Below are 10,600 nucleotides of genomic sequence, written 5' to 3'. Positions count from 1 at the left end.
CACACGCAGTTGACTGATCTGTTGTCGGTTCGGGATGCGGGCCAGCACTTCGTTTACGCTCTTCCGGCGCATATTGGACATCGTCGAGGAGCGGCGGAAGGCGTCGACCAAGCCCAAGCCCACCGCTGTGTTCTCCTTCCTGCAGTCGGTGCTGGCCAACAAGTTCCCGGACCCGGGCGAGACCATCACCGTGCGCACCTTCGCGGCGGGCGGCGGCGCCAGCAGCTCCAACGGCGACGTCTACCAACTCACCCGATCGCTGGGCTCGCGCTTCGAATACCTCGACTATGTACGCCCTTACGCATCTGTCTGCTCTCTCGCCACGCGCGCGCGCGCGCGCACACACACATACACACATACACACACGCAACACACACATACACACAACTGAGCGTCGTGGTAAATCACACGGCGGCGCAGGTGTCGTTCGTGACCTTGTTCAAGCTGATGCCCGTGCCCAAGATTCTGGAGCTCTTCGGCAACATGCTGCTGGAGCGACGCGTCATCGTGGCGGCCAAGACGCTGGGCATTCTGTCGTCCTGCGTGAACGCGCTCAGCGCACTCCTCTACCCGTTCTCGTGGCAGCACGTCTTCATCCCCGTGCTGCCCCAGTCGCTCCTGGACTACTGCGCGGCACCGATGCCCTTCATGCTCGGCATTCTTGCCGACAGCATTCCCGCCGTCAAGAAACAGCCCCTGGAGGAGGTACCACATGCCTGACTAAGAAAACAATAACACACGCACACACGACGATAATAACGCCACGTGCGCAGGTGTATTTAGTGGATTTGGATAAGGGGACCTTCATCATCAGCCCCGGGTTCCCGAGCGTTCTACCCGCACACGAGTTACGAACGCTCGAGATGAGCCTCGACTCCATTGTGGCTTCCGGAAAGAGTACGTGGAAGCCCTGGTCTCATGAGGCCACACACACGACCCGACGCGACAACACACATACACACACACACACACACCGATGATAACTTATTGTAACAACTCACGGGACGGACCGGTCTTTCTTGGTGGTGCGCAGAGGGACGAGCGTTCGACCTGGACGTGGCGGCGGCGTTCCTGGACTTCTTCCAGAGCATCCTGTCGGGCTACGCCCAGTTCATGCGGAACAACAAGCTCAACGTGCAGGCCTTCCGCGATGCCCAGCCGCCGGCCATCAAGTCATTCCTCGACCAGTTCGAGGCCTCTCAGATGTGGTTCAGCTTCATCATGGAACGGTACCGGCTCACACGCACACGCACCACCGCACACGCACACAACACGCGACGCGGCAGCTTACTGACGGGCGCTGGAATGAATCATAGGGAGACGATGTCCGAGAAGGGCACGCTGCGGAACTGCGTGCTACTGAAGGCCCAGACGCACACGCCGGTGGCGCACAACCAGATGGAGCAGCAGCCGGCCGTGTTCGAGGTCTGCTGCAAGTGCGGCTGCGACGTTGAGGGCGACACGCAGGATAAGGACGGTCGACCCATCTGCATGGCATGCCTCGAGGCCAAGGACCGCAAGGGCCTCGGCATGGGCGGCTGGTTCAAGAATTTGCGCGGTACGCACACACGACACGACACACGGTTCTTCGAAGCTCACAGCCGAGAGCGGGTACTTCGGAGCAGGTGAGGCCGCGGACGAGAGCAAGGCACTGAAGTCCAAGGTGGGCAACGTGAGCAAGCGATTCGGCAAGAGCAAGGAGAAGCCAGCAGCAGCAGCAGCGAGTCACAGCAGCCCTCGCCCGCAACCACGCCGAGCAATGGCGCGTCGGCGCCGCCCTCGCTCACACGCGGCTCGCCCGGGTCCGCGTCGGCGCCCTCGATCCCTGTCTCGGCCGGCTCCACCACAACGACGTCAGCTTCGTCGAACACCACCTTCCGGAGTAACTTGAAGAGGACGGACACCCCGATGCCTGCGCAGGCTGCGTCGGCGCCTCCTCCTCCGCGTCCGGTCAACGCCGCCGGCACTGGCTCGCTCCGGCCCGCCGCGGCCACCGCGCCCCCAACCACGTCGCCCTACGGCGGCGGTGGCAACGTGAGCGACATGGCTTCGCGCTTTCAACGCTCCCACACGGCGACGACGCCCGCGACTAGTGGTAGTCTCGGGGCACCGCCAGCCACGTCGGCACTGGCGCCCCCTCGACCGGCCTTCAGCGGCGGCGGTTCGGGACCGGCGCGATATCAGGCAGCCGCTCCCAGCGCCAGCACGACCGGCCTCCCGACCAGACCCACCGCGCCCTCCGGCCCTCCGGCGGGCAGCCGAGCCACTCTCGCGCCAAGTTCATCGAAGCCCAAACCGCTCCCGCCCACGCCCGGCACGCAGGTGCAGCAAGCCGGTACGCGCTTCCGCCCAAATAGTTGTGATTCCCCGAAAAGCACATCACAAACGGCAAACGCGTCGGCGCAGGGTTGAACACTGGCGCTCGGTTCTGCTCGGGCTGCGGCAAGCCGTTCGGCAACGGGGAGCAGGTGGTGGGCGCGCTCAACGGTTCGTGGCACGAGAACTGCTTCACGTGCGAGCGCTGCCGCCAGCCGTTCAAGGCGATGAAGTTCGTGCTGAAGGACGGCAAGCCCTACCACTCAGCCTGCGTCAAGGAGGCCTTCGGCCGCAAGTGCTACCTGTGCGCGCAGCTGCTGGAGGGCCAGTGCGTCAAGGTCGAGAACAACGTGGCCCACGCGCGGTGCTTCGTGTGCGCCGACTGCCGAGCGCCGCTCACCAGCGGCTACCTGTTGGTCGGACCCACCCGTCGGGCCTGCTGCCACCAGTGCGGCCAGGCCGGCAGCAGGGGCAGAGGCTGAGCTCCCATCACCGCACAGGTTCCGCGCGTTATCGCCAGTCTCGTTTGACTGGAGTTGACGGAGACGTGGATCGTATTTATTGCATTTTCCGGTAATAACCCGACACGAACCGCCTCCTTAACGGGCATTAAGAAACCGCCATCTTAAGGTGGTTCCTGAGTTCCCGGCCCACCCACGCCCGACCCTCATGGCGCCCTCTTTTCTCTTTTAGCCCGAGAGAGGGACAGAGCCACGCAGGAGGGGCTCCACCACCACCACAGCCGCCACCATACCGCAGGCACAGACCACACAATCTACATCGCCTATCTCTTCAGGCCCATTTTGCCATTCGCGTAGCGCTACCCCACATCATCAAACCCGCACGCCGCTGCATCACGCATCAATCACATGAAGAGAGCCCAAGATGGGCCGGCGCAACCGCAGGCCGCACCAGGACCCAAGCTACTCAATAGGCGAGATATAGATGTGCCCGATGATCTCGAATCAGCGTGGAAATCATGCTGGACCGAGCTGCAGACCAAGATCAGCAACTCGTCAGAGGCCGACGCTGTCGGATTCCTACAAATTAGGGTACCATCGGCGGTCAACATTTGTGTCTACATTATTATTTGAAATCGCAACAACATGCGCTCTGACCATCACCCCTGCCTCTAGGCTGGAGAAAGCCAAGAGCGTCACAACGAGGTTCTCATGGCCCTCCTCTTCAGCGTGTTCACCGTTCCCCAGGTCTCCATGCTGGTAATTCCCCATAATTTCATTTCTTTTCTTTTGGCATTTATATTTCGCGCTAAAATCGAAGTTTTCCTCCATTCAGCACTGGAAGTGGCTGAGCATGTGCCAACGAGATGACTGGGACTTCTGCGTCGGTCAGCTCAAACGAATCGCCCTCGATAAATTCCACAAGTTAATGGAGCCCTGTAAAAAGCAATTCATGTGGGTCCTCCAAGAGCTTATCCGTGCTCGAGCCAAGAACCTCGACGGCGTCTTCTCTGGCCTGCTGCGACACGTTGCAAGCGGCGACTACACGCCCAAGAACACTCAGCTCGCTGCCTCCCTGCTTAAAATGCTGCAGGATAACAAGTACGTAGTCTTGCTTGCTCGAGCTCACCCCGCCTTTCCTTCCTGCACCAGCTTGACAATTAACTTCCATTGCAATAGGGCGTGGCTATACGCGAGTCCGAGACTCATCTCGGTGGTGTACTTCACCTTCACTCGCCTCATCACAGACCACCTCAAGCAACCGGCCTTGACCGCGCTGCGCCAACAAGAGATCAATTTCACAAGCACTCTCTTACGCGAGAAGGTATCAACTTGCTTTTCTGAACCTGAACGGTGTGGCATCATGTTGCGGTAGCCCGTGTTGATGTGTATTATTGCATGTACCAGTTCGAAGAGGTGCGCGTCATCGGACGGGATCTGATTCGGCTCATCGACGAGAACAAGAAATTCCCCGAGTATGAGGTCATCTGGAAGGACCTGCTCCACAAGCCCAACACATTCAGTCCCACCCTCACCAACATCACGGACCTTCTCTCCGTGCGCACGCCGCCCAAGTATTTTGCCTCTCGCCTCACCCCGGACATGGAAGCCCAGCTCATGTTCATCCTCAAGAACGTACGTTTTCCCGACCAGATTTCCACGTAGCTACAGAGGCTCACCCATCGATCGTTTACCATGTTCAACGCACAGGTGAAAATGGGCAACCAGAAGCGATATCAGACATGGTTCATGCAGAAGTACATGCCCGCCACCGACAGCGAGACTCTAGTGCCGGATCTCATCCGCTACATTTGCTGCAACTATCACCCTCCGAACCACGTCCTCTGCTCAGACATCGTGCCTCGCTGGGCAATCATCGGCTGGCTACTCAAGTGCATCAAGGTACCGTCTTGCACATAACCCTTTTGATGGCAACCGCCGCTTTATTTTCTTCAATTAACCCACCCTCTGCTCCTAGACCAAGTATGTTGGTCACAGCGCGAAGATGGCGCTGTTCTGGGATTGGTTTTCGTATGACCAAAGAACGGACAACATCATGAATATCGGTACGTACATCTGAGTCCTCTGTCGGTCCACTCGTCATGGTCCGCCCCTAACGCCGATTTTCTATGTGCCGCTGCGCAGAGCCGGCCATCTTGCTGATGGTGCACTCCATTCCCAAGTACCCCGACATGACTGCAACTTTGCTGGACTTCCTTGCGACCGCTATCGAGTCGTTCGACGAACAACGCCGCGATTTTGCCCGCAAGGGAGTGCACAATTCCTTCAGCGTGTGTCTCGGAAAGAACGTTGTCACGTACGTGATATCAAAGTCTATTGGCTTTTGTCGTGCTATGTTGCCATCATCGTGACTCACTTTTATTTGCCTCCACAGATCTCTCGCTCCGCTGTTCAACTGCCCGACACTCGAACCCAGCCTCAAGAAGAAGCTGCACCCCATCTTCCGACCTTTCCTCAAGGAGGACCAAAAGCCGTCTGGCACCTCTTCTCCTCTCCTCTCCTCCGGCGGATCTCCTACGCTTCCCTCTTCGCCCCTGGTTTCGCCGCAGAAAACGCCCCAGTCTTCCTCCACGGGACAGACCACCGCCACCCTACCCAAGCTGCCCTTCCCTCAATTGGCCGATGCCGACGCTTTTGGTAAGTTGGCCTCTTTCCACGGCGCTGCACTCACAGCGCTCGTTAACGCTTGGTGCTTGTCCAAACAGTGGGCCGGAAAGGACCGACTGGTGGACTGGACAATTTTGACCTGATGCTGATGGACAAGCCGCTCATCAGCCCGAAGCGACAGGCATCGCCAACGGAAGAAATGTACAGCCGAACTGAACCGGTGGCCGAAGAAGTCGCAGAGGAAGAGCCGGAAAAGGGCAAGTCCGTCGCCAGGTACAACCGACTGAGTCGCTTCAAGCTTCTTTTTTGCTCTTCATAATTGCCACCGCTAACGTCGCGTCGTTTTCGTTGGCTCTATAGGACGGACATTCCGCAATCGCTGTTGCCGGTCGAGCGACCGCTCGGGAAGCTGATAGACTCGCTGAGTGAGGATGGCAGCCGATCGTTTGAAGTCCAGTCGAGTAATCTGCACCACCTCGTCGCGCACTTTGTAAAAATGGTACATGCCTGGTGCCACCGCACGCCACATACCGGATGTGTAAGTTGTGGTTCTAACGGAATGCTCTCTTTGTGCGCCGCTGCAGTCCTCGAGCGCGAAATACTCCCAGGAGGCGGCAACGGACCTGGCTCAGTTTTTCGCAAATGCTTTGGCGAAGGAGTTCGTCGACTTCGCTCCCGAGACCGTTCTCTCCGCCAGGCCCGCGCTCCACTTCAACCTCTTTTCCGCCGAGCCTTCTCCGCCCTTTGCCCTGCTGGACATCCTCCACGAGCTGCGCCTCCTCATTCCCTCTCTCGGTATGTGTTCCGCCCCCCACCCCCACCCCAACGTTGGATTACATCGTTTGGATCCTTTACCCCAGTGAGCGACAGTGATTGACCGCTCACGCTCTCACATGCACCACCATCAGGATTCCGATTTTTGGTGTGGTTGATTGTGCATGGCATTAAGGGCATCGACAGACGTCGACGAAGCCTCAAAGGACTCGATGAGAGGTCGCCGGAGGACGAGAACGACCACCACAACGGCCTTCTCATGGAGAACGTGGACAATGGCTATACCTACATGGGAGAACTTCATGAGGACATTTTGAGCCCCTACGCGACTTTAGTTGAACATAGCATGAGCAAGGGGTCGGCAGAATCTCAGGATTACCCATTTTTGTTGGATTGCAAGGTACTCTCTCTCTCTCTCTCTGCTCGCTATGCTCTGGTCTCATTTCGCAATCAAATCGACGTGATCACTAACACTAAAACGACTCTCTGTGATGGTGCAGTGGTGCGCGGAGGAATCGATGGATCTGTTCGCGCAAATGGTGCCCTATGTGTTCCGGTACCTGCCGGAGTACGTGCGCGCCTATCGAGTGGAGCTGGTGCAACTTATCGTGGCCAACGCCGATCCGACGCACGTACGTCGAGTATCTCATGTTCCAACGGTGCCTTGGCGTGCAAAGTATTTCTCATCTTCATTTCCCTCTTCTGCACACAGATCGAGTCTCTAGCCTGCAAGCTGACACTGGGCGAGTTTGAAATGTTTGGCCCGCGGGACGCGCCATTTGTAATCGGTACGATGCTCCCGTCCCATTCACCGGTCGCGCAATCACTCGTCTCACCCCGGTGTCGTTTGATGATTTTAGAGCAATCGCTTGGCTGGGACAGCATCAGCCAGTTTTGTCTATGGCAATTCCTGACGGCCGAGTTCAATCACGGCGTAGACGGTGTTGAGGAGGTGGCCGCAGAGGCCTTGGATATCCTCCGACTGCAGGACCGATCACAGACTCAGGGTACTGCTACTCATGCCTCTTCTTGGCTCTCGTGTCGTTCGCTTATTATGTGTTCGCGTGTTGGTCGACACAACAGAGTTCGTTCAAGGGCTGCTTCTGCTGCTTCGCACTGCAGCGCTCGCGCCAACGCTGCTTCAGGCCGTCTTCGCGCTTCCGCTGTCCTTTGCGCATCTGTCGTGCGCGCTGTTCAACCAGTGGAGCGCCAGAGACGTGCGAGCCTTCTTCCCGCTGCTCTTCGGGGAGCTGCAGCGGGTCATCGCCAAGAGTGTGGCGCCCGCCGAAGCCGCGACGAACGACGATGAAGACGAAGGCGAAGGGAGGGAGAGTCGAGGCCGTGTAGATAGGAAGTATGCCAAGCGCGTGGCGGGGCACCTGGACAGGTGGTGCCTCGTCATGCGGGCCAGCTTGAGGCGAGGCCCCGACGCCGACAACCTCGCTGTGCTCTCGGGTCTCCTCCAGCGGGTGCTGCGCGCCTACGATCTCACCGCCAACCACTACGACGGCCTGCCCACCCTTCTGCAAGAGCGGCGCGGCAGCAACAACAGCAGTGTCGGTAGCCCTGCGGCCGTCGACCCCAACAAGAAGCGAAAGCGAGCATCGTCGGGATCATCTTCAGCGACGACGTCTTCGGCTCTGTCGGCCACGATCGGCGGCGAAACTGCGGTCGAGCGGGACAAGAGACGCCGGGCGCTGTCCAAGGACGGCTCTCCGCACCTCAGCCCGGGTGGAAGCTTCGACCCGCACGCCAAGAAGCGACGGCTCAGCCCCACGCTCGACCACAACGACGCCGCCTCCGACGACAGCGACAATCGGGCCGTCTCGCAGGAGCTCGAGCTCGAACGACAGCAGAACGTCGGCGAGCGACGGAGCGGCGGCTCGGTCTTGGCGGCGTCGTCGCCCCAGCTGTCCCGGCATAGCGCCGGCAGCGGCTTCAGGCCCGGCTCGCCCTCAGTCCTTCCCCAGGGGTCTGGCCAGCGACACTCCTCCAACGTCTCGCTCACTAGTAGCAGTGGCGGCATACCGCGCCGAGCATCCAATGGCGCGCTAGATGAGAACAAACCCGGCCGACCAGAGGTGCCCTATCTCAACCTCTTGTGCCGCGTGTCGTGTGCGGCGTGTGTTGTGTGTATGTGTGGTGCCATGAATCATGAACTGATCTGAGATTGTGTGCAGCCGCCACCGCCAAAGAGGAAGCGGAGCCTTTCGGGTTCATCGGCCCACCTGCGACCACCAGAGGGTGCTGCCACCAGCGACGACAGAGACGACACCAAGGGCGATGGCGGCGCCGACGCTGGCGCGGCCCGGAAGCGAAAGGTGAAGCGCATCAGCATGGAACACGAGACCGAGTTCGACCAGTAGGTGTAGGTATAGGTGTAGTACAGGACGACCTCACCCTGCATCATGGCACCATCATCGCTTGTACTTGACCTTCGCCAACTTCTGATCGAGAAATAGTGAAAACAAAAAGAAAAACGGGCCAGCCAAAACGAAAGCACGAACACGAAGATGGCGCAGCAGCAAAAGAAGGATGAGCGATTCGCGCCGCTCAAGAACGATCTGATCATTCGGGCTGCGTTCGGGCAGAAGACGGAGCGGGTGCCGGTGTGGGTCATGCGGCAGGCCGGGCGCTATCTGCCCGAGTATCACGAGGCGAAGGCCGGAGCGGATTTCTTCACTGTCTGCAGGAACAAGGAGCTGGCATCGACCATCACGCTGCAGCCCGTGGAGCGATTCCCTCTAGATGCCGCCATCATCTTCACGGACATCCTGGTAGTGCCACAGGCCCTAGGAATGGAAGTGCTTATGCTCGAGAAGGCCGGACCGCACTTCCCTCATCCCCTCACCTCACCCGACGATTTGGCCAAGCTCGATGAGCCTTCGGCTGCTCTGGAGCGCCTCAACTACGTGTTCGAGGCCATCACTCTCACGAGGGAGCGATTGGCCGGACGCGTCCCGCTCATCGGCTTCAGCGGTGCGCCCTGGACTCTCATGGCCTACATGATCGAGGGAGGCGGCAGTAAGATGTTCGCCAAGGCCAAGGCCTGGTTCTACAAGTATCCCGAGGCGTCGCATGCCCTTCTCCAGCGCCTCACGGACACAATCATCATCTATCTCGAAGGCCAAGTCGCGGCCGGCGCTCAATTGCTCCAAATCTTCGATTCGTGGGCCAACGAGATCGGCCCTGATGTGTTCGCCACCTTCTCCAAGCCCTACCTCCTGCAGATCGCACGAGCCCTCAAGGCCAAGCACCCCGAGATCCCTCTCATCGTGTTTGCCAAGGGCGCCAACTACGCCATCGAGGAGCTTGCTCGCGACAGCGAATACGACGTCGTGGGTCTCGACTGGACCATCTCTGCCGCCGACGCTCGCGATCTCGTCAGCAAGGGTGGGCGCAGGTGCTCGCTGCAGGGGAACCTCGACCCGTGCGCGCTCTACTCGTCGAAGGAGGTCATACGGGAGGAGGTGCGCAAGATGCTCCAGAGCTTCGGTTCGACACAAGGCCTCATCGGCAATCTCGGCCACGGTCTCCACCCCTCACACGACCCCCAGCTTGTGGGTGAGTTCATCGAAGCTGTTCACGAGATTTCTGAAGAAATGAACCGAAGCGCTTGAAGGTGAATTTCATTTCATCTTCCGGTTCGTGAACAACCAAGCGCAGCGCATTTAGGCCATGAGCCTCACCCTGGCCTCCATCTTGGAGGACGGGGCGCACAGGCCAAGCTGGGTGCATACGGTGGCTGTGCCCACGGACAGACAGACAAAGGAGATCAGTCTTCTTCCTTCACTCACTCGTCTAGCGCGAGCGACGTACCCGGGGGCTCGCTGGAGACCAGAGCAGCGATGACCTTGGGCAGGTAGTTCTGCACAAAGTTGTCGCACAGCGTGGAGAGGGGCGCGGGCGCGGCGTCGCACACAGTCTCGATGGCCGAGATCATCTCCTGCTCCGTAGCGTTGGCGGCGATGAAGCCCTCAACGTAGGAGGCGGCGAACTCGCAGACTGACACAAAGGAAAAGAAAAAGGGTCAACCCCGCCAGCCATCCGTTCGTCCATCATGAAGAACATAATCAACGGAGCAGCATCGTACTGGTGCACTCGACGGAGCCCGCCGAACGAGCAGTGGGGCGAGCCACGGCGAAAGCGAAACAGCAGACAAACAGGAAGGCGAGGAGGAACTTCATTCTCGTGTCGATGTTGTTGATCTATCTCAAGACAAGGCAGAGCGATGCGAAGGCCGGAGTGCACTCTCCCTAACCGGCGCAACCCAAATAGGCAAGAAAAAGGCCACCTCCTCTGGGAAGGCGCTATTTTTGAGCAGGAAACAGCCCCCTCGTCAACCAGGTGTCCGGTCCCCCTTGTTAGCCAGGTGCTGGATACAAAAGGGCAAAGCAACATCGACAAACCGACATTGTCGC

General features: G+C 59.1%; 5 protein-coding genes across 5 annotated transcripts in view; 4 read left to right on the top strand and 1 right to left on the bottom strand.

The window, feature by feature from the left end:
• ACA1_333380 (DENN (AEX3) domain containing protein) overlaps window positions 1-1,886 on the top strand; it is a gene marked incomplete at both ends in the record, with an annotated part of 2,658 nt that extends 772 nt beyond the window's left edge. Inside the window, 7 exon segments of the mRNA XM_004354980.1 lie at window positions 46-289; window positions 421-705; window positions 774-897; window positions 1,034-1,229; window positions 1,287-1,558; window positions 1,602-1,724; window positions 1,735-1,886. Of these exon segments, the coding sequence (XP_004355032.1) occupies window positions 46-289; window positions 421-705; window positions 774-897; window positions 1,034-1,229; window positions 1,287-1,558; window positions 1,602-1,724; window positions 1,735-1,886 (1,396 nt within the window).
• A 22-nt stretch (window positions 1,887-1,908) lies between these two features.
• On the top strand, window positions 1,909-2,798 carry ACA1_333370 (LIM domain containing protein; the record flags this gene model as incomplete). The annotated part of the gene is made up of 2 exons (XM_004354979.1): window positions 1,909-2,335; window positions 2,407-2,798. The coding sequence occupies 2 exons, from the start codon at window positions 1,909-1,911 to the stop codon at window positions 2,796-2,798; spliced, it is 819 nt and encodes a 272-aa protein (XP_004355031.1).
• A 387-nt stretch (window positions 2,799-3,185) lies between these two features.
• ACA1_333360 lies at window positions 3,186-8,545 on the top strand (the record flags this gene model as incomplete). The annotated part of the gene is made up of 18 exons (XM_004354978.1): window positions 3,186-3,368; window positions 3,453-3,536; window positions 3,613-3,878; window positions 3,957-4,101; window positions 4,185-4,412; window positions 4,488-4,679; window positions 4,756-4,843; window positions 4,923-5,094; window positions 5,173-5,435; window positions 5,504-5,678; window positions 5,766-5,904; window positions 5,990-6,200; window positions 6,314-6,579; window positions 6,680-6,811; window positions 6,892-6,967; window positions 7,040-7,186; window positions 7,302-8,260; window positions 8,360-8,545. 18 exons carry the CDS (start codon window positions 3,186-3,188, stop codon window positions 8,543-8,545), a joined length of 3,912 nt encoding a protein of 1,303 aa, XP_004355030.1.
• Window positions 8,546-8,692: 147 nt separating this feature from the next.
• ACA1_333350 (uroporphyrinogen decarboxylase) lies at window positions 8,693-9,799 on the top strand (the record flags this gene model as incomplete). The annotated part of the gene is made up of 2 exons (XM_004354977.1): window positions 8,693-9,456; window positions 9,583-9,799. 2 exons carry the CDS (start codon window positions 8,693-8,695, stop codon window positions 9,797-9,799), a joined length of 981 nt encoding a protein of 326 aa, XP_004355029.1.
• Window positions 9,800-9,850: 51 nt separating this feature from the next.
• Window positions 9,851-10,366, bottom strand: ACA1_333340 (proactivator polypeptide, putative; the record flags this gene model as incomplete). The annotated part of the gene is made up of 3 exons (XM_004354976.1): window positions 9,851-9,924; window positions 9,999-10,184; window positions 10,273-10,366. 3 exons carry the CDS (start codon window positions 10,364-10,366, stop codon window positions 9,851-9,853), a joined length of 354 nt encoding a protein of 117 aa, XP_004355028.1.
• Window positions 10,367-10,600: the final 234 nt, after the last annotated feature.

Source organism: Acanthamoeba castellanii (assembly GCF_000313135.1).
Source record: "Acanthamoeba castellanii str. Neff unplaced genomic scaffold scf7180000084581, whole genome shotgun sequence".
In the NCBI taxonomy this organism is placed as follows: Eukaryota; Discosea; order Longamoebia; family Acanthamoebidae; genus Acanthamoeba; species Acanthamoeba castellanii.
The sequence above is the reverse complement of the archived record's forward strand: the minus strand, read 5'-3'. Positions and strand labels throughout refer to the sequence as shown.